General features: G+C 40.2%; 1 protein-coding gene across 12 annotated transcripts in view; it reads left to right on the top strand.

Moving 5' to 3' along the window:
• Window positions 1-5,883: 5,883 nt before the first annotated feature.
• BCAS3 (BCAS3 microtubule associated cell migration factor) overlaps window positions 5,884-21,705 on the top strand; it is a 499,958-nt gene continuing 484,136 nt past the window's right edge. For 11 of the 12 annotated variants that reach the window (XM_077836612.1, XM_077836609.1, XM_077836606.1 and 8 more), the window contains exons 1-6: window positions 5,884-6,151; window positions 7,274-7,358; window positions 7,929-8,016; window positions 11,855-11,909; window positions 14,166-14,241; window positions 16,708-16,814. In XM_077836612.1, the coding sequence (XP_077692738.1) occupies window positions 7,946-8,016; window positions 11,855-11,909; window positions 14,166-14,241; window positions 16,708-16,814 (309 nt within the window). In that variant the 5' untranslated portion in view covers window positions 5,884-6,151; window positions 7,274-7,358; window positions 7,929-7,945. Of the gene's footprint in view, window positions 6,152-7,164; window positions 7,359-7,928; window positions 8,017-11,854; window positions 11,910-14,165; window positions 14,242-16,707; window positions 16,815-21,705 lie in introns of those variants that run through there. The other variant, XM_077836607.1, reaches the window with a different exon arrangement.

The raw sequence follows: 21,705 nt of genomic DNA, 5'->3' as shown, positions 1-21,705 counted from the left end.
AATACTGGAACTAACAAGATTCTTATGCACTTTTGCTCTTACTACTGTATTTCTCCATTTTTAAATTCTAGAGGAATGTCCATTCTCATTCTCAGCAGAGGGTTTTTGCTTTATCTTCCAGCATCTCTCCTTCACTAACCAGAGTCTGTTTTTTATGGGAGAATCAGTGGCATTTTGCAGGGTTTTGATGTTAGAGCTGCTCCTTCTGCAAATACCCACTATTTGTGTAAGTTTGATGTGCTTCAACTGAACACTATAGAAACTAAGTTGAGCCAGACGAAATAGAAAAGAGGAAGGGAATGTATGTTTTTCCTCGTGTACACCAGTCAGAGGATCTGGAATCATCAACAAGCAACTCTATCTTCTGTCAAAGCCACTATCAATTTATTACATGGGAGAAGGAAGATGTCCAACTTTTTTTTTTTTTGGTAAGCAAAAGCTCGTTAAGTTTGGTCCATGAGTGAAACATGGCAAAATGAGTTCGAAATGAGGTTGCCTTTATTTTTAATTCTACTGCTGTGGCCAATACAAATGACTTCAGAGTCCATTGCTCTGTCTTGATCTATAAGGATCTTAGCCACTCAGAACAAGATGAAGTGTTGTATGTCATCCTGGTGGGCTGCAATTCGACATGAAGATATAAGATTTATGTAGTCTTCCATTTTATTCAAATTATGTGAAGTTTTTCAGAAACAGAGAGACCTCAAAAGCAAATGCAACAAGTTAAAACCACTGAACTAGGCTTATTTCTGTGACCTGTGGAAAGTTTCAAAACAGTTCCTCTTTATTTGGATTATTTAAATTCAATTAAATGTAACGGGTCAATGCTTAATCTTAAATATTTATGCAGTTTAAGACTGTTGACATTCTACAGTGTCTTTTGACAGCGCAACTCAAAGTGCTCTACAAATTAATCCTCACAACACTGAATGAGGTAATTACTAGTCTTTTTCAAAACATTGTTCGTATACATATTTTGCTAGCTCCCTGCTCAACATGTTAGTATTAACATGGTACTTTGGGCTAAACTTATTGAGTCACTAACAATACTGGTAGTGCATAGATTGACTGACCAGATTTCTGGTAATGCATAACTCCTCAGTTGACAGAATTTTACTGTATTTGCATTTTCAGTTAGCAGTTAAGATCTGTATTGTTCCTATAGTACCATCTAGAATTTTTAAAGGGACATAGGCAAATACAGCGTTCAATCAACCTGCTTTACTCAAACAGCATGTACTAGTGGTGGGCACTTGACTTGACGACTTAAGTTCCTTCCATCTTTAATTACTACGAAAAATTAATTCTATGGTAATGCGTTAAAATTCTGTCCTGCTATGTCTTTCTAAGGCATTTGGAGTTAATTGGGTTGGCCTTTATTTCTCTCAAGGTCTTGTTGAGCTGTGCGCAAGAACTTCTTGGTTTAGAAACCCAGTCTGTAGAGTGTTTTTCCCTAAAGGTGTCCACCAAAGCCTATTTGTCTGTGTATGAGCAGTCTTTCACTTTGGTCAGTATTTTTATGATCAGTTGACCTTTTTTTTCACTTTTTTTTTTTGGGGGGGGGCATGTTTTTCTGAGCTGGTCACTTCTGTTGTCTAGTTTCTTTAATCATCATGCTTGCTTTATCTTTATTCTAATTTTACGTTTTATGGTGCAGAACATTCCATGTACTGCTTTGGTTATGGACCCAATATACACTATGGCATTTTATACTGAATGTGTTTGTGTTAGGTGGATATATTATGGTCAGAAGGCTCCTACACGTGACTTGCTTTTAAATGCGCAAGGAAAAGGCCAGTATTCTAGAATTACATCAGTGGCCAGGATTATATTTTTGGAACCTAATTCTTTAATACTGGAACAATAAAACCCACAGGCTAAAATTAGCTCTGCTACCTACATGTTACTATGGCTACAGAAACCCCAAATGGAATCATAGGCTTTCTGAAGATGTATAATTCTCTTTCATCCAAGGAATGTAATAACATCTCTTACAGATATAAATATTAATGTATGGTCTAGGTTGGTCCTTAAATTATTTCTCATACTATGGGATTGTAACCCATGGTTAACAGTTTTTACTAGGGATGATGATTTTTACTGTTGCACAGAAATTCATACACGAAAAAGCAGTTTTTAACTAGCAATTGAGTAGCTATATTTGACTTACTGATCTATAATATTATAAGTCTAAAATGTTAACTGCTGGTTTTAATTTGATTCTTGCTTAGTAAACCATTTTTAGTTAAACGAATAATTGCATTTTTCATCTCTAAATTTCAAAGCATTTAACAGATCCTACTTAGCTGCCTATCTGCCAGGGAATTCAAACAACTCTTCACCAGTCTACAAGCTTTTACAGGTTTGTAGTAAAAGACTGGTGAGATGTCAGTCTTTTTTTTTTTTTTTTTTTAAAAGGATAACTTTTTTTCTTGCCACAAGGAAAACCCAGCTGTAACACATTAAGAATTATGTGAATCTGTATCACAAGTTACATGGAAATACACTGAAGAAAAAAGACTTTGTATTCACTGGCACATGTTCACTTTTTTCTGACTATATATGTTGAAGCAAAATTTGACTATATCATCAAGCACATGCACTCAGGTAAGTGTGACCTCTTTTCCCTGACCACCCCCCCCCCCACCTCCTGTTTCCCATAGTACTTGTTTAGGGCTGCAGGGTTTTCTCCATTTGCAGCAGCAGATGTCATCACTTTAATGTCTGCTTTCTAAGTTTTGAATAAAATAAGCAAAGAGAATTATTTGAAAGGAAGAAGTATAGTACAAATAAAACTTTTGCAATTGCAAACAGAGATTCCCCAGAGCAATCATTCCCTTCCATTTTTTAAAATATATTTTGATTGCTACTGTAAACTGGCTAGAGCTTACCCTTTTGTCAGCTTTGCCTATTTTGATGTCATTTGCCTCCACATAAGTTAATTAGTCAATCAGGATAAAGAAAAAATAAAATTTACAGCTGACAGCTCTCCTTAAGTGGCAGCAGTAAATCGAATTAGGCCTGTTGAGTCATAGCCTTCAAACATTTTTCATTGTGAAACAAAATTATAGTATGTGCAAGGAGGAAGTTATCTGTGTATCAGCTAGTGGTTTTAGGGGGTGTGTGTGTAATTCAAGTCACCATTGTGTAGTCTAACCTATTCAACCAGAAACTTCAGCTCTCTTCCTGTAAGGGCATTTCTCTGTTGTGAGACAGTTAACAGATATAGGAACTTAACATTTGAACATTTCTTCAGGCTCGGAAGGAAGTGTCCTTGTATATTCTAACTCCAAACGTACCTAATATTGCTCTACAGGATAGGTTTGTTAGAAGCATTGCCCCTGTTTGACCTGTGTAGTCAAAGTTTGGGGCTTTGGGGATGTTCTAGCTGGTTACAAATTGATGGAGTATGGTATTTTCTTGGATGTAATCTTGTTTATTTACAAGGACCCTACACCATCTCTGAGTCTAGGAAAAACCAGACATAACAGGAACAGTTCATTAGCTTACAGCCCCCAGTCTCTTTAGCCAACTGAACAGACCCTAAAAGTCTCTGCCTGGCTTTTTCACACATTGCACTCACTAGTTAATGCTTGGCTTGCTTGCTTGCTTTTCCTCTTCTGCCTTCCCACCTGCACCCACACAAACACCACTCAACAAAAGACCACCATCAACTCAGCCCAAACTCTTGGACAAATTCACAATCCCTTTTTGTCTTAAGTGGAGGGCTTCTGATTAACTCATCCTGACAATTGTTAATTGAAGGGCATGCTCACACCCAATCTCAAAGAGTTTTGTGACTGCAGTACCTTGTACTTCTCAGCATAAGGGGTTCGCATAACAAATTTTTTGGTGGCGTCAGAGTGCGGCCACCAAGTCTTGCTGGTGGCCTCTCTGACAATTTTTCCTACAATACTTAACTTCAGGAAAAATAAATATTCACATATACATGTCCAAATCATTGTAATTTGTTTGCAGACTCAGTAATAAAAATAATGTACAGTTGTTCTATTCTTTACTGGATCTAAACAGAATAGAAACACACACAAGGTGCTTTGTATGTTTTTGTCTTTTTTTCTTATTGTGTCTTTTGGTTGCTTTTTTTAAAAAAAGACTTGCTAGCGGGTAAGGCTGCTGTGAAAGGTGATATCAAACAAACAAACAAACAAACATCACTTTTCACAGCAGATGTACTAAGCCTAGGGCTCAGTTAAGCCCTGGATGGGGAAGTGGTTAGTGAGGCAGCAGGAATCAGGGGTACTTGGGGAGGGTGAGTTCAGGGCCGGGGCCAGAGCCAATCGCCTCATAGGCAGGAAATGGAGCCCAACCCCTCTGCCCAGAGGATGGGGCCTGGGGATGGAGCTCAAAGCCCCATAGGTGGAGCTTACCACCCACCACCCAAGGGCTGAAGCCCAAACCCTAGGAAGGTGGGGAACTCACACTAGCTGTCTGCTCCTTCAGCTTTGCTGTCTCCCCCAGAGGTGGCCACGGCCCAGTCACTGCTGGCAGCCGCAGGGGAGGGGCTGTTGCTTCCCTGCCACCACCCAGGGGGCTGTAGCTGCAAGAAAACCCCGTGGTGGCCAGATGTGGCTACATTTGAGAAATACTACATCTGCTCCAGTTAGGGACCTTCTCCTCTTCTTTTTCGGTCAAGGGCCTAACTTACATTCCCTCTTGTATCTAATGATGTAGATCAGTAATCATACAATTGAATCTTTCTGGATGATGAAAACTTGTGGTGTTATCATTTGTGGTTTCTGAGTATGAGTTTCCTTATTGGTGACACGTGGCTCTACAAGAGTTGCAGTCATCTTGTAAATGTATGGGGAGGGGGATGCAACTGCTTGTTCTGAGTATGACATTTTATTTCCAAGCTGTATCCCTCAGCTCTCTCATGACCAGACTGTTGTGAGAAAGCTGGCGTATGCCATCTGAAGGCAGCGTTTGTCAGGTTTTTGTTTTACACACAGCAGGTTCCCAGAGAGGGTGATCCCAGAATTTATTTACGGAAGTGGGGAGGACATCTATCGCCTAAAAAATCAGGATGCTTCAGCCAGAGTTTTCAGAGTAGCAGCCGTGTTAGTCTGTATCCGCAAAAAGAACAGGCGTTCTTGTGGCACCTTTGAGACTAACCAATTTATTGACGCATAAGCTCTCGTAGACTGAAACCCACTTCGGCCAGAGTGGCCATTTTAGCCCTGATGTCACCGCAGCCGGTCTTGCTCACTGAGGTTTCGTTGGGCTGCCTTCGCTCGCCGCGCGGCTCAGGGCACTGGGGACGCTAGCTCAGGAGCGTCCCGGGGGCAGCGGGTGGAGCTGTGTCCCGCCCAAACACGCGTCCGGGCTGCTCGGGCGGCTCTGTCCCGTTATGACAGGGCCGCTCCCTGTCCGCGGGGCGGGGGTGTGTGTGTGTGTGTGTCCTGCTGTGACACCCCCTTTCCGTGCCCAGGCCTCGCCGCTCTTCGGTCGCCTCGGCTCGGCCCTCGCAGCCTGGCCTCGCTCAACCGCCGTCCCGCTCTGCCCCCACCCCCCCCGGTTCTGTGAAGCCTCCGCCATTATCCCCCCGCCCCTAGGACTGTTCCGGTCCACCCCGCCCCCGCCCCCGCCCCCACCCCCACCCCATGACGGGGCGGAGTCTACCCGCTCTGGGCCGGAGACGAGCGGACCCTCCCGGAGACAGCGGGGTCCTTGGTTTTGTTGCCTCAGCCAGGCCACTTCCGGGATTACGTAATGACGAAGCTGACGGTAAAATAGGATTCTGACGCCTTGATGTGGGTGGGGTCGAAGGTCTTTCCTTCTGATTGGCCGTTGGTCCGTGACTGACAGGATCCTGGGCTTTGCCTCCCTGCACGTGCGTCGGGGTCTCACGATGGCTCTCGCGAGATCTGGATGTAAACAAAGCTAAACGGGCCCAGGCTGCGCTCTGTTCTCTCAACCTACTCTGGCCAGTGAGCGGGTGCAGGCGACAGTCATATCGTCGATGTCCCGCCCACTGCTCCATACCGGGGAGTGGGATTGGGTGACAGGACGGAGGAGCCTGCCTCTCCCGCCTGGTGATTGGCTGTTGGTGTCAGCGTGTGCCAGGTGTCAGTTCCCGAGAGGGTCCCAAACACTGTCAGTGAGGAGCCAGGGCGAAGGAGCAACGCAGCAGGTGAGGGGGGCCGGGGAGGGGGGGATGGGAAACGGGAGCGGGGAGATAGAAGGGGAGGAGACTGGTGGAGGAGGGGGATGGGGCAGGGGAGGAAGGAGAAGGGGCGGGGGCGGGGAAAGCCGGGGTGGGAGAGGAGAATAGGGCAGGGGAGGAGGGAGCAGGGGTGGGAAATGGGGAGGGAGGGGAAGAGTGGCAGGGTCTGGGGAAGAGTGGTGGGGCAGAGGAGAAGGGGTGGGGGCAGGGGAGGAAGGGGCAGAAGTGCGAGAAGGGGAAGGGTTGTAGGGGCAGGGAAGGGAGAGAAGGGGGTGGTGATGGCAGTAGGGAGGAAGGGGAACAGCCACGGTGGTGACGGGGAAGAAAGGAAGGAGAAGGGCTGGGAAAGGAGGATGTGGGGTGATGGGGCATGGCAGGAAGGGGGATGGGACAGGGGGTGGGGTAAGGGAGGAAAAAGAAGGGATGGGAGGCAGGGAGTGATGGAGGTTGGGGGAGCAAGGGGAAGGGTCTGGGAAAGGGGGATGGGGTAGGGGAGGGGTGAGGAAGGATGTGATAGAGGGATGTGCAGGGATAGAGGAAGGGAGGGTGAGGGGAGGGGAGAGACGGGGAAAATGAAGGTGTCTGAGTATGGAGGAGTAAAATAAATTGGATTGGTCTGGTGAGCTGTAGTATCTGGGTGGCAATTTGGGGATCACAAGTGTGGGAGGCTGGTCAGGCTCAATTTCCCGGCTCAAGAATTGCCAGTGGGCTTTCTCAAGACTGAACTGATGATTCCCAATAGCCCTGCACTTCAGGCTCTCTTCCACCCTGGGACTCTGGTGGCACAAGAGCTGGAGTTCTGTTGCAGGTAACAGTGCTTGTGGCTGAATGACAGCAGGCGCTGGCTGCTACAGATGTACCACTGGGCTTGGAACAACTCCTCTCCTCCATGTCTCTTAGACTGTAAAATGCTTGGAACATGGATCAAATCCTGGCCCCATTGAAGTCAATGGTGTCAGGATTTCATCTACAGTCTTTATTTTCTGTACAAAGTACCATGCACACATGCAACACTAAGTAATGACTACTATGTTGGGTAATGTGGTTGCAGTGACCTGGATTCAACTGTTGTTGTTTTGTTGTTGCTAGATTGCTAATTGGATGATAGAAGCTGTTGAGGGGCGTGATTAGGACCTGTCATAATTACTGGTGTCTGGTCAATGCCTTTTGCCCTGTGAGTAAAAAACTGTTTTGTTTTTCTGCATAAGAGAACTGATCTGAATTGTTCTGAACAACTAAAAGCGGAATGCTTTTGTTTTGTGAAATCTTATGCATTGGTTTTAATCCTAGCCATTGTGATTACTTACTGAATGTCTTGTTTCCCAAGAGCATATTCATTGTGATTAAAAGTCTATGTTTCTATAATTTATGTGTGTATTTTTCCTGGTCAGTATCTCATGATGAAATGCTGCTCTCAAGCTGGTGTAATGCAGTTAGTGTATTTATAAAATTTGTTGTTATATATTTTCCTAAGATGTTGGTGCATATGTGCAGTTTACATAATACATGGTTTCTTTAAATAAAACTCATTTTATCATGCAAGATTTTGTTTTCCCTTTTTTCCTGTGGTGTAGATTGGGATATTGAACAAGCAGAGATTTATTTAAACAGTGCCAGAAGTGAGTATAGTGATTTAGATGTATCTGAGGGAAGAGCTTACAGTCATGCTAGCTAGAGAAATTGACTAATATAAATAAACATTTCCCCATAAATAATTATTTTAAAAAAAATCTACTGCCCATAGGTATCTGCAGAGCAACGATGGCAACAGAATCTCCTCGCCGCCCTAGCCGATGTACAGGGGGAGTTGTGGTTCGCCCACAGGCTGTCACGTAAGCATGTTTTAGAAGATGTCCAATTACCTTTGTTTGAAATCCCTAGAATATTCCTGTTCAACAAATACGTGGTCCTCTCAAAATCAGCAGCAACTTCCTGTCATAAACAGTACAGTTTTGTTGTGCTCAGTATTTTCCAGGAAAAGAAAGTAAATAAATGCCTCTTTCTAGATTTACAAGATTATACACAGCAGGCATTCTCTTTGAAAGGGATACATTTGAGATTGGTAGGCCAAAATGTTCACCAACCTTACAAGTTACAGGGTAGATGATTGAACACTTTATATATAAACAAGAAATGACTGCAAAACATATTTTGCTTGCTAAACAAACTCGACACTAGATACAACTGAGTCATAACAAACTTGTGCTTAGTGGGCATTTGTAGATTTCCCCGCCCCCGCCACTGCTGTCTCCCTCCGTTCCATTCTTATATTAAAAAGTATAAAAGCTCCTGTTATCTGCACTGCCTCAATAAGTGAGGTTGCTGTGGATGTCAGTGTACTGCTTGCTCAGGAGAACAGAGAAGACAAGTACAGTGAAGGTTTTTAAAAAAAAAAAAAAAATACAGTGCGTAACAGACTTTCCTACCTTTGCCAGGTCTCCCTAAGTTACCTTCACATGTCAATGATTGAATGGTGAACATCCTCAATTAGAGTAACCAGAAAACTTGCCTGTCCTAAGTCCTTTTGTAGCAGAATGGGTGAAATTTTCTCAGTGGTGGCATTATGCTGCTGGCTAGTTTTTTTTGCTATGGTATTGCATTGCAATATCATGTATGTTTTGGCAACTTGTACTTTACTTACAAGAGCTGTCAAAACATGAACCATGGTAATGATGGGGATGACTGTCTATTTAGATCTCAGGATTCACTTGATTTTTTTAGCAGGAACAAATAAAATGCAGTTGTTCCTGTAACTCACTGAGTTGCATAAACAACTGGGTCTTTGCAACCTAAGCTTTCATAGAAGGGAGGAGAAGCCTGTAGAAGAAATCTTGCAAATTTGCCAAATGCAGTTCTTATTGTAGTAACCTGTTCTGTGGAGTGAGCTTGTTCTCTGGAAAAGCAATAATTAAAAAAGAAAAACTCCATAAGAATATTTGATTATGTACTTTTTGTGTGGTGATTATTTTCCAGTTTGTTTTCCCAACCTGCATATCTCTGTTATGGGTACATCACTCATTCTTTATCTCAGAATTGAATTTTCTGGGTAACATGCTACAAGCTTGAACCTCCTGCCCTCATTTTGAAACAGTAGGTTATCAAACAAATGGCAGAATATATTAACAATTCACAAAAACAAGAGAAGCATATGCAAAAGAGAAGCTAGCTTGGGGCATACTTCAAATACTGATTTATCAATTACCTGGCTAAAAACTAATTAGAGGTTTTTTTTTTTTTTTTAAGTACATCAAAGAAGAAATTGTCTCAGAAGTTCTTAGCCTTCAGCATTCTGTCTGCTAACCATTGCTTAATTTCTTTCCAAGAGAGGTTTAGTGTACATACATTGAACAAAACATTTCCAAAACGTGCCTGCTTGGCTTACTCATTAAAGATCTACTTTGGAAAGCATCAGCACACATTTATGAAATGAAGACATTACCACCCTTTTGTTAAGGCTGTTATACATAAACATCAATTATGTTTTAATTATCCTGTAGAATAGACAAGTTTATAGAGAGACAGAGATCATGACCTGGCCAAGATTATTGACAATGAGTCAATCAGGAATAGAAAGCAGGTGTCTTGTCTTAAAGTGCTCTGCTCTAACTACTATGATAAACTCTCTTTAGTTTAATAATCTTTGTGTCCACTTTTGTCAGTCTTGGTCTGGAATAAACTGTTTCTCGATCTTCAGGAACAATTTTTCAGATTTGCCTTCATTTCACAGGGCAGGCAACTTGTTACATTTAGAAGTGATGCTCATGGAGCTGTAGGACTGTCCTGTTATACAAGTGTACGCAGAAACTTACGTCTCCTCCCCTAGTGCTGTCATGACTGGAGAGAACAAAGGCTTCCAAGTACTGAATGTCCACAACATTTTATGTGGACAAGATATTTACACAGTTTTATTTAGAAGGAAAGTGGCTGAGCCTTTTGGTAGCAGGAATCTGGATTTCTTTGTTCCAGCAGCACGGGCAGTAGTGGCAACAACTTGTATTTGCTGCTATTGGTAATTCAAGACTTAACGCTGAAGTAGTTATGTTAAAACAGATTGAATATGTACCAAAATGATCATTAATCTGAAGTATGTCAAAGTTGTTGGATGCAGAGATTCTAAATTCTAATAAAATTTAGAATCACCACTAACTTTTAAAAAATTGTATGGGCAGCTGAACATGTTGTCCATTGCCAAGTTAGGTGACTAGCATTATACAAAGATATCATCAGCCTTATGGGGTGAGTCCACATATTTTGTTGCTCAGCAGTTACACAGCATATCTGAGAGACTCTCATCTCTCTTACGTAAGATACCTTAATAAAAGCCTTAGTTAAAGTCCATCAGAACAAATGTGCCTTGCATTATACACCACTGCACTCTGAAGTGCAGCTGATAATGAATTGCCAAGAGGAGTGAGTTCCACAGTGTAAGACCTCTACTGAAAATGCCTTCCCACTAATCTTAGCCAGCTTTATCTCGGGAATAGATAGGAGAAATCTCTAGCCTCTCTTAGCTTCAGGATAGTGCCTAGCATATGTAAGCTGACGGGTAGTTTTCCCCAGCACAGGAAGAGAAATAATGTTTCAGCTATTAGTTTTTTAATGCCCTTTCTTCAGGGCTTGTTTGATTGTCCACAAATCAATCGCAAAACAAAAAGCAAATGGAAAAACACTGAAGAATAATTCCCAAAAGCTTTGCTTGCTTCAGCCAGCCAGGAGGGAAAAGGATACAGCCTTCTCCTTTGACCCAGCTTTCCCTTCCTTTTACACTTTGCCCAGACATGTGACAGTCAGAGACGACTTAATCCTTTACAGACTTCAGTGCCCTTACTTTGTGACCAGTGTGGGATAGGCAGTTTATCAAGTCATTGGGTTCCAAATTTTCCTGACTATATGGGTATTGTGTAGTACAGTAGAACCTCAGAGTAACGAACACCAGAGTTATGAACTGACTGGTCAACCGCATGCATTATTTGGAACTGGAAGTACGCAATCGGGCATCAGAGATTTCCCCCCTCCCATCCCCCCAAAAAGGGCAAATACTGTACAATACAGTACCATGTTAAACATAAAACTACTAAAATAAAGGGAAAGTTTTAAAATAAAGATTTGACAAGGTAAGGAAACTGTTTCTGTGCTTGTTTAATTTAAATTAAGATGGGTAAAAGCAGTATTTTTCTTCTGCAGAGTAAAGTTTCAAAGCTGTATTAAGTCAGTGTTCAATTGGAAACTTTTGAAAGCACAACCAATACATTTTGTTCAAAGTTATGAACATTTCAGAGCTTTGAACAACCTCCATTCCCAAAGTGTTTGTAATTCTGAGGTTCTGTTATACCTTGAATTACACACCAGCAAGGGGTAACACCGTATTTTTCTAAGTGGAATAACTGGGGACATTTTAAATGTAGTTGAGTAGGTGTATAGTGTAAAAAGCAAAATGTAACCCCACAAATTTGTAAAGAAACCATACAGACTGGAATTGGAGGTTTCTCCACCAGTCAAGGCAAATGTAATTTTCTGTGCAGTTATTATCCAATGAGTTGCCAATCATTCTTTTGCAGATAATCTAAACTAAGGCATAGCCTGCATCATTTTCCCCAGTGGTAAGTGATAGTCAGTGTATTTATGTCTGTATTTAGACTTCCATAGTAATTAAGGACTCTTCTTTTCCAGGGAACAGTCATATATGGAAAGTGTTGTTACATTTCTTCAAGATGTTGTGCCACAGGTAAGGGCCTAAAACAAACCCACTCTCGTCACAGTGCTAGTAATACGTATAAGTAAGTTGCAGCTAGGTAGTCCAATTTATACAAAGATCAACATTTTTAAAAGTGGTTGACTGGTAATTTTGAGTGCTTCAGTTTTTTTTTATTTTTATTTGGTCCCCCATCTTAGACGCCTTAAAAGGGCCTGACTTTCAGAAGGTGCGTACGGTCTGAAAATCAGGTGCTTTTGAGGTGTTTCCAGCTGGGCACCCAAAATCACTGTCAGGTGAAAGTCTTGGGCAAAGTATTTAAAAACAAGGCTTAAAAAATGTCTCATATATGACTAGCGAGAGAGGGTCACATTGTCTGCCTACTTAAAGATGTGGTAGTGGTAGCAATGAAAGGCAAAGGCTTACTTGTGAGGTAGATAGACCACATTTTTGTGGGAAGCCCAACCCTCCTAATTGCTGGGACTCCTCCCAAGCTGGTATTTCTGGACCACACTTAGGAACTCATGAGTTTTTGTGTCGACGTCTGGCTAGTAGGCATCAGAAAAGTTTGATACACACCTGCTTGTTTTGCAAGTTTAACATTTGCTGGAAAGGAGAAGGAGAGGTTTTTTCCTCTTTTCCTCTGTTCCTTTCTCCACTTGCCTCAGAACCTTCAGGTTGCTGCTGGGTGGAGGAGATTTGCTAATTTACCCCTTCTCCAGCTTGCGGTGAGGCGGGATAAACACCTGAATCTGTCATTCTGCTTTTCTCCCCTGCTCCATATCTTGGGTCATTCTCCCCTAAGAATAGCCCTGGTTCTTTTGTGCTCTGTTGTTTCTAGCTTTCCCAAGTAACTGCAGAATGAATTGGTATGGCTGTGGTCACTTCACTGCTGCCCAGGGGGTCCTAAGTAGCAGGCTGAAACTGATCAGAGTGGGATTAATTTCATGCTCCTGGTATGTGGGAAAGCTGTGGATGTAGTAGCGGAACTGTAACTGTTTACCTGTCCACTCAGGAAGGCAACATTGAATTGATTCATAGCTGGAATCAGTTAGTAATAGTAATAATAGTTAATTATACAAGCTAGAATTTTTTTTTTTAAAAAGAAATTCGCACACCCTGACTCCTGTTAGGAAAAGTTTCCCACTGATGGTTCTGACTATTAGTAATTTGCCAAATGTATTTTTTCATGTTGTGATTCAAGCTATGATGTAAAAGTAAGGATAGTCAAACTTCTATTGAAGGAATTGTTGTTGTGTTTTAACCTGTTCTTATACTCAGATATTTTTTCTCCATAGTTAAAAAGATGCACTCTTAGTTATATTTTACAAGTCAATTTGCCTTGTAAGCGTGGAACATGCTTTGTTTTGAAAAATAATACCAACACTAATTTTTTATTTACATGTTGAGTGCATATTATTGCTTGTCCAGCATGCACATAGTGATTATACAAGTTCTTTTCATATTTAATCCAAAATACTGCACAGTATCTTACAATAATTTACTTGGAAACAATGGTATTGCCTCTGTAGCTCATACTCTGATTACTGCAGTTTCTCCTGAGAACTGTAAAACTTAGGTTGTCTAGAAACACCAAGAAGCTTCATTCCAGTTTCTCTTGTACCTCATCTCTTTGGGGGCATCTGTAGAATATATTTAACTGAAGTATGGATCTGCTTTGATTTAGTTACAGTGCCTTCTGTTTCAAACTTAAATATTTTGGTTATATTAAAATCATAGGTATATGATTAAAATGTCATAGTAGGAATGAGCTTCATAGGAAAGAAAGGCTTCTGTTTTTTCAGCCTCGCTTATAAAGTGTTTAAGTGGGTCAAAAAGGAATTAAAGGAATACACATACCTCTCTCTAAAGATCCTCTTTTTATTCTATTTAAAAATAGTTTAAACTGTCAAAATCAAGGATTATAGAAACAACTATCATCTGTTCTGTCCAATTTAATACAAGGTTTATGTTTCTTAGAAGCCAGTTGGCTTTTGTTCTCTGTACCTGGAAGGTCTTTGGTTGTGTGTCTTGCCGCTTTTTTACTTTAATAAGTGTTGGTACACTAGTTGAATTATATTTAAGATTAAATGTGTTGACCAGGGAACCACTCCTCTCAAAACCTCCCAGAAATATTGAGGGTATAAGTATGCAATAATTGCACGCATGCAATAAGAATATGCAACAGTTCTTGTTTTCCTTGCATTACCCGATGTGCTGTATACAGAGAGCAGAAAATAAAGATGTTATACTTCATTTTCTTTCAACCTTTCTCTTTTTTGTGTGTAGGCCTACAGTGGTACTCCACCAACAGAAGAAAAAGAAAAAATAGTATGGGTCAGATTTGAAAACGCAGACTTAAATGGTATGGTTTTATCTCCCTCTTTCAGTTTTATTTCTATATCTTTTGGGCCCATATACAGTAATTTTAAACAGCAAAATTAAAAAAATACAGTTTAGACAAGAGTTGGCTCAAACAGAACTCCCTTTCTACTCCTTACTAACGAGGAATGAATCGTTATTGTGTAAAATCCCGAGTGAATAGACAGGCCTTTACTCAGCAAATTTCTTGAAATGTGAAGGTGAGCGAACTCTGGTGTTATAGGATTAGTGAAGTCACCAAATTCCAGAGCAAAGTCCCTTGGCCCCCTCACTATCCAGATCAGTTGAAAACAAAACATAGGCCCTGAGTGTAATCCATGTATTCGTAGGTTTGTGGCATGAATCACCTAATTATCTCTCCCAGTGGCTTCATGCACACATATTGAATGGCTGCAGTGTCATAAAAGGAAAAGGAGTACTTGTGGCACCTTAGAGACTAACCAATTTATTTGAGCATAAGCTTTCACGAGCTACAGCATGGAATGCATCCGATGAAGTGAGCTGTAGCTCACGAAAGCTTATGCTCAAATAAATTGGTTAGTCTCTAAGGTGCCACAAGTACTCCTTTTCCTTTTATGACACTGCAGCCATTCAATATGTGTGCATGAAGCCACTGGGAGAGATAATTAGGTGATTCATGCCACAAACCTACGAATACATGGATTACACTCAGCCCTATGTTTTTTGTTTTAATCCATGTATTCGAAGGTTTGTGGCATGAATCACCTAATTATCTCTCCCAGTGGCTTCATGCACACATATTGAATGGCTGCAGTGTCATAAAAGGAAAAGGAGTACTTGTGGCACCTTAGAGACTAACCAATTTATTTGAGCATAAGCTTTCGCGAGCTACAGCTCACTTCATCAGATGCATTCCATGCTGTAGCTCACGAAAGCTTATGCTTTCGTGAGCTACACGAGGTGTAGCTAATGGAAGTGTTAACAATGTACATCAATTTGCTTTTACTAACCATGGAGCTCTAAGCCTGTCCTACAAGTTAGAGGCTGTAGCTCTCCTCCAGATGTTTCCTACAGCTTGATTGTTACCTCAGTGTCCTCCACCTTACTCCTGTGGCAAAGGCTCACTCTGATCCCAGATGTAACATGATAGTATGACATGATAGGGAATCTTCATGTCCTGGTGGTAAGTAGGGCAAGTTATACTTCTTATAGCTGTTGGAATGGCAAAAAGATTCCTAGTTCACAAATTTATAGATGTTAGAGACGGAAAAGACCTGTTAGGTTAGCTTGTGTATCTCACTGCCTCATGCTCAAGGCCAGTGCGTGATTGTTTTCTAGTAGGTTTCTTTTTCCTTGCTGTGCATTTGTAAATGTCCCAGCCACTGGGGCTTTTGCCACGTCCTTTCACTTGCCACAGTATGACAGAAAATCAAACATATCCAATGAAACCTTTATTTTTCATATTCATCCTAAATTTACCTTAGTTCAGTTTAATCGTCTTAGTCTTGGTTATACTCTTGTACCATCCTGAAGAGTTCTTCTCCCTGCCTGTCAGAAGTTTACATGCTTTCAGAACATTATGCTTCTTGCTAACTTTAGGGTAGAGCGGCCTTAGCCAAGGTATAAAAACATTTGGTTATTTTAGTCTGTCTTGATATATTTCTATAGCACCTTCATAGTTTTATGGAAATTGCCTTTTTCAGAGGGGTGTTGTGAGCATTAGATAATATGTGTAAAAAGCTTTGATCATCAAAGTGCTACATAAGTGTCATCTTTGTTATAATTATTATTTTGTTGCTCCTCTGTTATTTTCTTCTGATTTGTCCATACGATAGCATTACATGAACTGGCAGTAATGTAGCTTACAGATAATTCTATTTGCTCAGTAAAAAGACCTCTCTTTTTTCCTAAATAGACAAAGTACCTCTGAAAAAGTACTGAAGAAGGAATCACCGATCCCTCTATTTTCTGTGTACTCAATCGTTCCTTCTAAATGCACTAATAATTTCTGTTGCTAAATCTCTTAAGTAGCAGAGTACTGTAGACTGTATATATTTTGTAAACTTGGCTTCAGAATAGTAATTGTGAAATGTGAAGAGGTGCTTTTCTAGAATTTCATGGTGCTTATAGAAAAATAGCTTGATCGTGTGCTAATAATCATAGGAGGTAGGAATGTCAAAGACCTCTGAGTCCTCTTGTTATAGCCTCCTTTCTTATGCTGTGTAGGAAGTTTCCCATCATCACTCCCTCTAAACTGGTATTTTGTACCCTCTCAAATAAAACTCTAATTACAGATCTTATTACTTGTGTCTAGAGGAACATTTTTTTCACTATTTTTTCAGTTATAGGAGTTAAGGATTAAAAAGCACATTGCTGTGCCTTTAATTATAATATGAATATGGATTTCAAAAACTGTGTCCAGTATACCAGACATTAAACGTAATTTGTCCTAACTTGATGTTCATTTTGATATTTAAATCCAATTTAGATACATCAAGGAATATGGAGTTTCATGAGATACATAGCACTGGCAATGAACCACCTTTGCTGCTAATGATTGGGTACAGTGATGGAATACAGATCTGGAGCATACCCGTAAGTACATAATAACTCTGTCTTCAGAAAACAAGCCTCTTTGAGATGCTGATTTTATGCCATATCTAATTTTTTATAACAAACTATATTACCTTAAACTAAATAGTAGAAGGATACAGCATATGTTGTACGTGTAAAATGGTTTAACATAAGATTAATTTAAGAGTGTGAGTTACACCAAATATTAAACTACCTACCTTTAAATCTGAGGGTTTTTTTTAATTTGGATACTTGCTGTAAAGGTAATTTTTTTGATTTGGAGCAGCGTGTAACATTACAGAGAAGTTAATATCCTATAAATATAGGGGAAAGAAGTCCACACTAAGGAGGAAGGGTAAATTCAACTGTTCTATGAAAAGGATTTACATTTCCCAGGAATGCAAGCATGACAATATTAATAGCATTTTACAATCACAATGTGTGTCTGTCATGTACATGATTTGCAATTTTAATTTTATTTAAAGTCTGTATGTGCATATGGATTTAATTTTATTCTGTCATACATAGCATGCAATTTGTGTTTCAGAATGGTTTGAGCACATGGACTTAATTTGGGAAATTTCCCCCAAATTTCTTGAACTTAGAATAAAGTTTAGTATGGTATGTGATAAAATTCTTAACTCATGAAATCTAGTGTGTCCAATACTTCAAAACAAACCCAGTGCGCATACTGGATGAAATTTCTCCTCTTTGTAGAATACAGAGCCTTCTGGAAAATATTTTTCCTTTTCATCCCTCCCTGGGTGAGAAAGAGAGTAGTTTTTATGCAGCAAGCTACATTTTAGGAAATTAAATGGAATTTCATTTTCTCTTTGAAAGTACTTTTGCACACCAGCTTGGAAGCTGTGTTAAGGACTAACCATTTGCTTTTACAGGGGGGAGACAGAAATGGAATTTTTCTCGCAATTTGTCTTTTCTGTTAAAGAGGAGGAAGAAAACCTTTTTTAGGAAGTTCAGAGCCTGCAGTTTCGGGGGTGGCAGTGTAAAATAAGAGGCCTCAATGTACCCGACTGTACTTCATGTGGAATTTGGGAATTTGTATATTTTCTTAGATTTCCTGAGGAACTACAGTTGTTTCTCACATTCAAGACCTTTATTTTGAATGGAGCAGAATGGAACATTTGGGTGCTGCTGTATTTTTGTCTTTAAACTTTTAAAGAAAAGTACGTTTGTAGAAAAACCAAATTGGTTGCTTACTTCTTAAGTAAGGAAGTTACAGTATATACTGCTGTATAAGAATTTAGCATGCAAAATAATTTTTGTATTCAATTAAAACTTTTTAAACTTGAAAATATTCTTATACAAAAAGTGAGCATTTAAACCTTTTAAAAAATCGGTATGCTTTATTCGTCATGTGTATTACAGGGAACAAACATTAGGTGTCACTAAGATATTGAGCTAAAAAATATAGTACAGCATCAGTAGCACCAGCGATCCTAACAGGATTCTGAACAAATAAGTTTAGAGTACACAGAGATTATATACACTGATCGAAGTTAAAGATTTTCTATAACATAACTTCTTTGAACTTTCTCTAATGAATTTATTTGAACAGATAAGTGTTTACTGAAAGGTGTATAGAGGCACACACCTGGTGGTGTGACCTTGGACTTCTGTGGGCTAGTTTACAGTAGAAGAGATTAGAGTTTGGGTCTTCATCTGGCAAGGGATCAGTTCTCTGTTGATATAGTATATTCTTGCCCTGGGCATGAGGTGGGAGAGTGCCTTGCTTCCTTATCAGGTGACTCTCTGTAGCTGAAGAAATGAGTATCTCTGAAGGAAGCCATCTATACTCCTAACCAAGGGGAAGATTGCTATGAGATGGGGTCTTATGTGTAGGGGGAGGGCAAGAGGGGTGATGTAGGAGTGTCTTGGAGAACTCCATTTCCTTTTGGGTGGAGGGAATCTTTTTTTTTTTTTTTTTTTTTTTTTTTTTTGCATGGAGGTACCATAGTTAGGCCAAACCATGTCATATAACTACAAATTCCTTGTCTCTTCTGTCAATAGAGCAGTCTCCACACAGCCAGTTTACATGTTTTTTCCAGTGTATTTCACAATGGAATATTTTCTATTTCTTGTTGTTCCTTTTTATTAGGCTAATAAATACTAAGAAAAAATGAAACTAGGAAATCACAAACCCCTATTGGTATGATTGATTTTTGCATAAGGAAGCCCTTCAGCAGCTTTCAGAAAGTTCTTTCTGAGCTTGAGAATGTGTTCAAGTTGATACACAAGCTGAGGCAGTCTAAATAGGAATAGAGTTGTGTTCTGAAGACTTGTTGCCCCTCTTTGAGAATGCTCAGCTTGGAGCAGGGCATGAGATGTCAAAGTAACACGCTCTAAACTGCAAACTGTGTTGTGACCGTGTATGAATCTAGTCTCTGAAATAAAGTGACATTCATTGCTTTGCAGCCTCAGGAAAGTGACTCTGGAGCAGATTCATTATGAGTTCGAGATGGGTTATCTGTAGGTGCTATTTGATATACATGTCTTGGCAACGTGAGCCATTGTAGCTGGAATAAATGTCAGGAGGTTTGCAGTACTTCAGGGTATCCGCTTTCCCGCAGCATTTGAGGCCAGTAGGAAAGAGGGAAATATTTTTGGAGCAAATGTGGAAAAATTATTATTTGCTATTTGTATGCTTCATTTATGAGGGAGAGTGGTGCCACCTGGAAGTTTTTAGATCTCCAAAGTTAGAACATAGATGCAAGCCTTTCCTGAATAATTAATATGTGTTTTGTGGGGCTGGAGTGGCCCATCATAAATTTTGGGACATGGATTAAATATATTACAAAGGAGAAGTCCAGTGTGGTTTCTTTGGGATCAGTCCTTTGTTACTTTGGTTAATAAGATTTATATGCTGTGGGGTGAGAAGGGTGCTGACTTACACAAAGGGATTTGGTTGAATGGGAATTTGATTAATTATATAATTGTCAGTTCCATAACTGGGCTGGTGTCAGTGGTATGTATTGTTGATTGAAATTAAGTCTTCACTGACATGGTGGTGGAGGGGGGGGGAAAGAATGCCAGCTACTGAATGACCATCCCTACTTTCTGCAGCACCTAGGGTTTTCCTTTGAGGCCTCCTATTCATATAGCTTGTGAGATCTGATAAAACCACAGCCAGGGATTGTGTAGTTGCAGATTATATGAACAGTATTGCCCACTTATGTGTTTAACAATATAATTTTGGAATGTTTTCCTTGTCATTCATGTTATCCCTTGTTTGGTTTCCCAGTTAGATAAGTTTTTCTAAACTTCGATATTCTGTGGATTGGGGATTTGTATCTGAGACTCCTAAGAAGAAAGGACATAGCATAATCTACACTTGCCTACCCTCTTCCTATTGCTATTTAGGGTCCAGGTACAAAAAGAATTGGCAGTTGTGTGGCAAAGTGACTTTATATAAAAAATTATGCCATTCACTTGGCAATAGCATATATTCTGTATATGTATCCTTTCTACATCCTCTTAGGGTCTGGCTACACTGCAGTTGGGGGTGCACCTCCCAGAGCGGGTAGAGACAGATGCGTGCGAGCTCGGCTTCAGGTAGCGTGCTAAAAATAGCAGTGTAGACTTTGTGGTGTGAGCAGTGGCGCAGGCTAGCCACCCAAGTAAGGACCCCTTAGTAAGGCTGGCTTGTACTTGGGCAGCTAGCTAGCTGCAATATCCACACTGTTATTTTTAGCACGCTAAAGCTCAAGAAACCTGACAAGAGAAATCTGTAAGATTTTATTTAGAAGCCCTTTCTGTTTTAAGAAGCAAGAGTCCCAAAGTTTAAGTGAAAAGCTATACACTGAGGCTATCATCTGTAGCATTGTGATTTCTTTCCTCCTTCAGTTGGACCCCTATTCAGTACATAATAAAATAATGAGCTGCAGGCAGTCCAGTTTGCGTCTGCGTGATTATGAAGTGTTTATGACAGCTACTAAGCTGACGCTTTTCATAATGGTGTTACATTGACTTCTAAACACCTTTGTAGTCTGCCTCCAGGAGTGTATGTATGTCTCTGCAGTCCGAGTGGTTTTACATTAACATTTCCTTGGAGAAAGATCTTTGATTACAGAAGTGTTACTTGCAAATGGAAGATACCATTTGATCGGCTTCAAAGGACTGAAATAATGTTTGGACTGCTTGGTGCTGAAGTAACGGCTGGAGTTCTGAGGTGTAATGTCTAAATCTGTATTGTATAAGATGCAGAAGGTATCCATCCAAACTGGTTTTCTTTGATCTTTGTTTTGAAATGGGGGTGGGAAGGTTAAAAGTGTTTTTAAAATATGCCTTTCGAAGTGGGAAGAAATCTGGGATTATACAAAAGTAATGACTACAAGTTCCCATTCAGTAATTGTGCAATGTGGTTTTGTGTTGTGTTTGGAATTTGTTTTCCCTTTGCCCCCAGTCTTGTATTTCAAATACTGTGTCAGAACCAGAAAGCAGTTGGAATTGGTTTATGCTTAGTGTGGTTTACAAGAATCTGTTTTAGATAGATATTCCTATTCACAGAAATGCATTTTGGCTGCTTTTGTGGGTGATAACTTTTTTCATTGTACACAGGAGGTTTCAGAAGTAGAAGGCGACATTAATTTAGATTTTCCCTATTCAGTTAGAACAGAGTTATTAGGCATTAATTTTAATAAATTAGGAACTTTGACTGTTCAAACGGAACTGCATAATAGTAAACATAACATATATTTAAATATATGTTGTAAAAGTTGTGGTACAATACTGCTACTTCAATCTTTATTGGTTTGGCAGCTTATAGGGTCGATTACATCCACTGATTAGAGACCCATGGAGTACTGGTCATAGCTGGGCAAGTTAAGGATGGCATGCTATTCTCTGACTTTTCCTTTGTTTCATTGTCATAATGTAAAAATGATGGGCCAATATT

This window comes from Eretmochelys imbricata, chromosome 17, assembly GCF_965152235.1.
Source record: "Eretmochelys imbricata isolate rEreImb1 chromosome 17, rEreImb1.hap1, whole genome shotgun sequence".
NCBI lineage: Eukaryota > Metazoa > Chordata > Testudines > Cheloniidae > Eretmochelys > Eretmochelys imbricata.
This window is presented reverse-complemented; position numbering and strand designations above follow the sequence as displayed.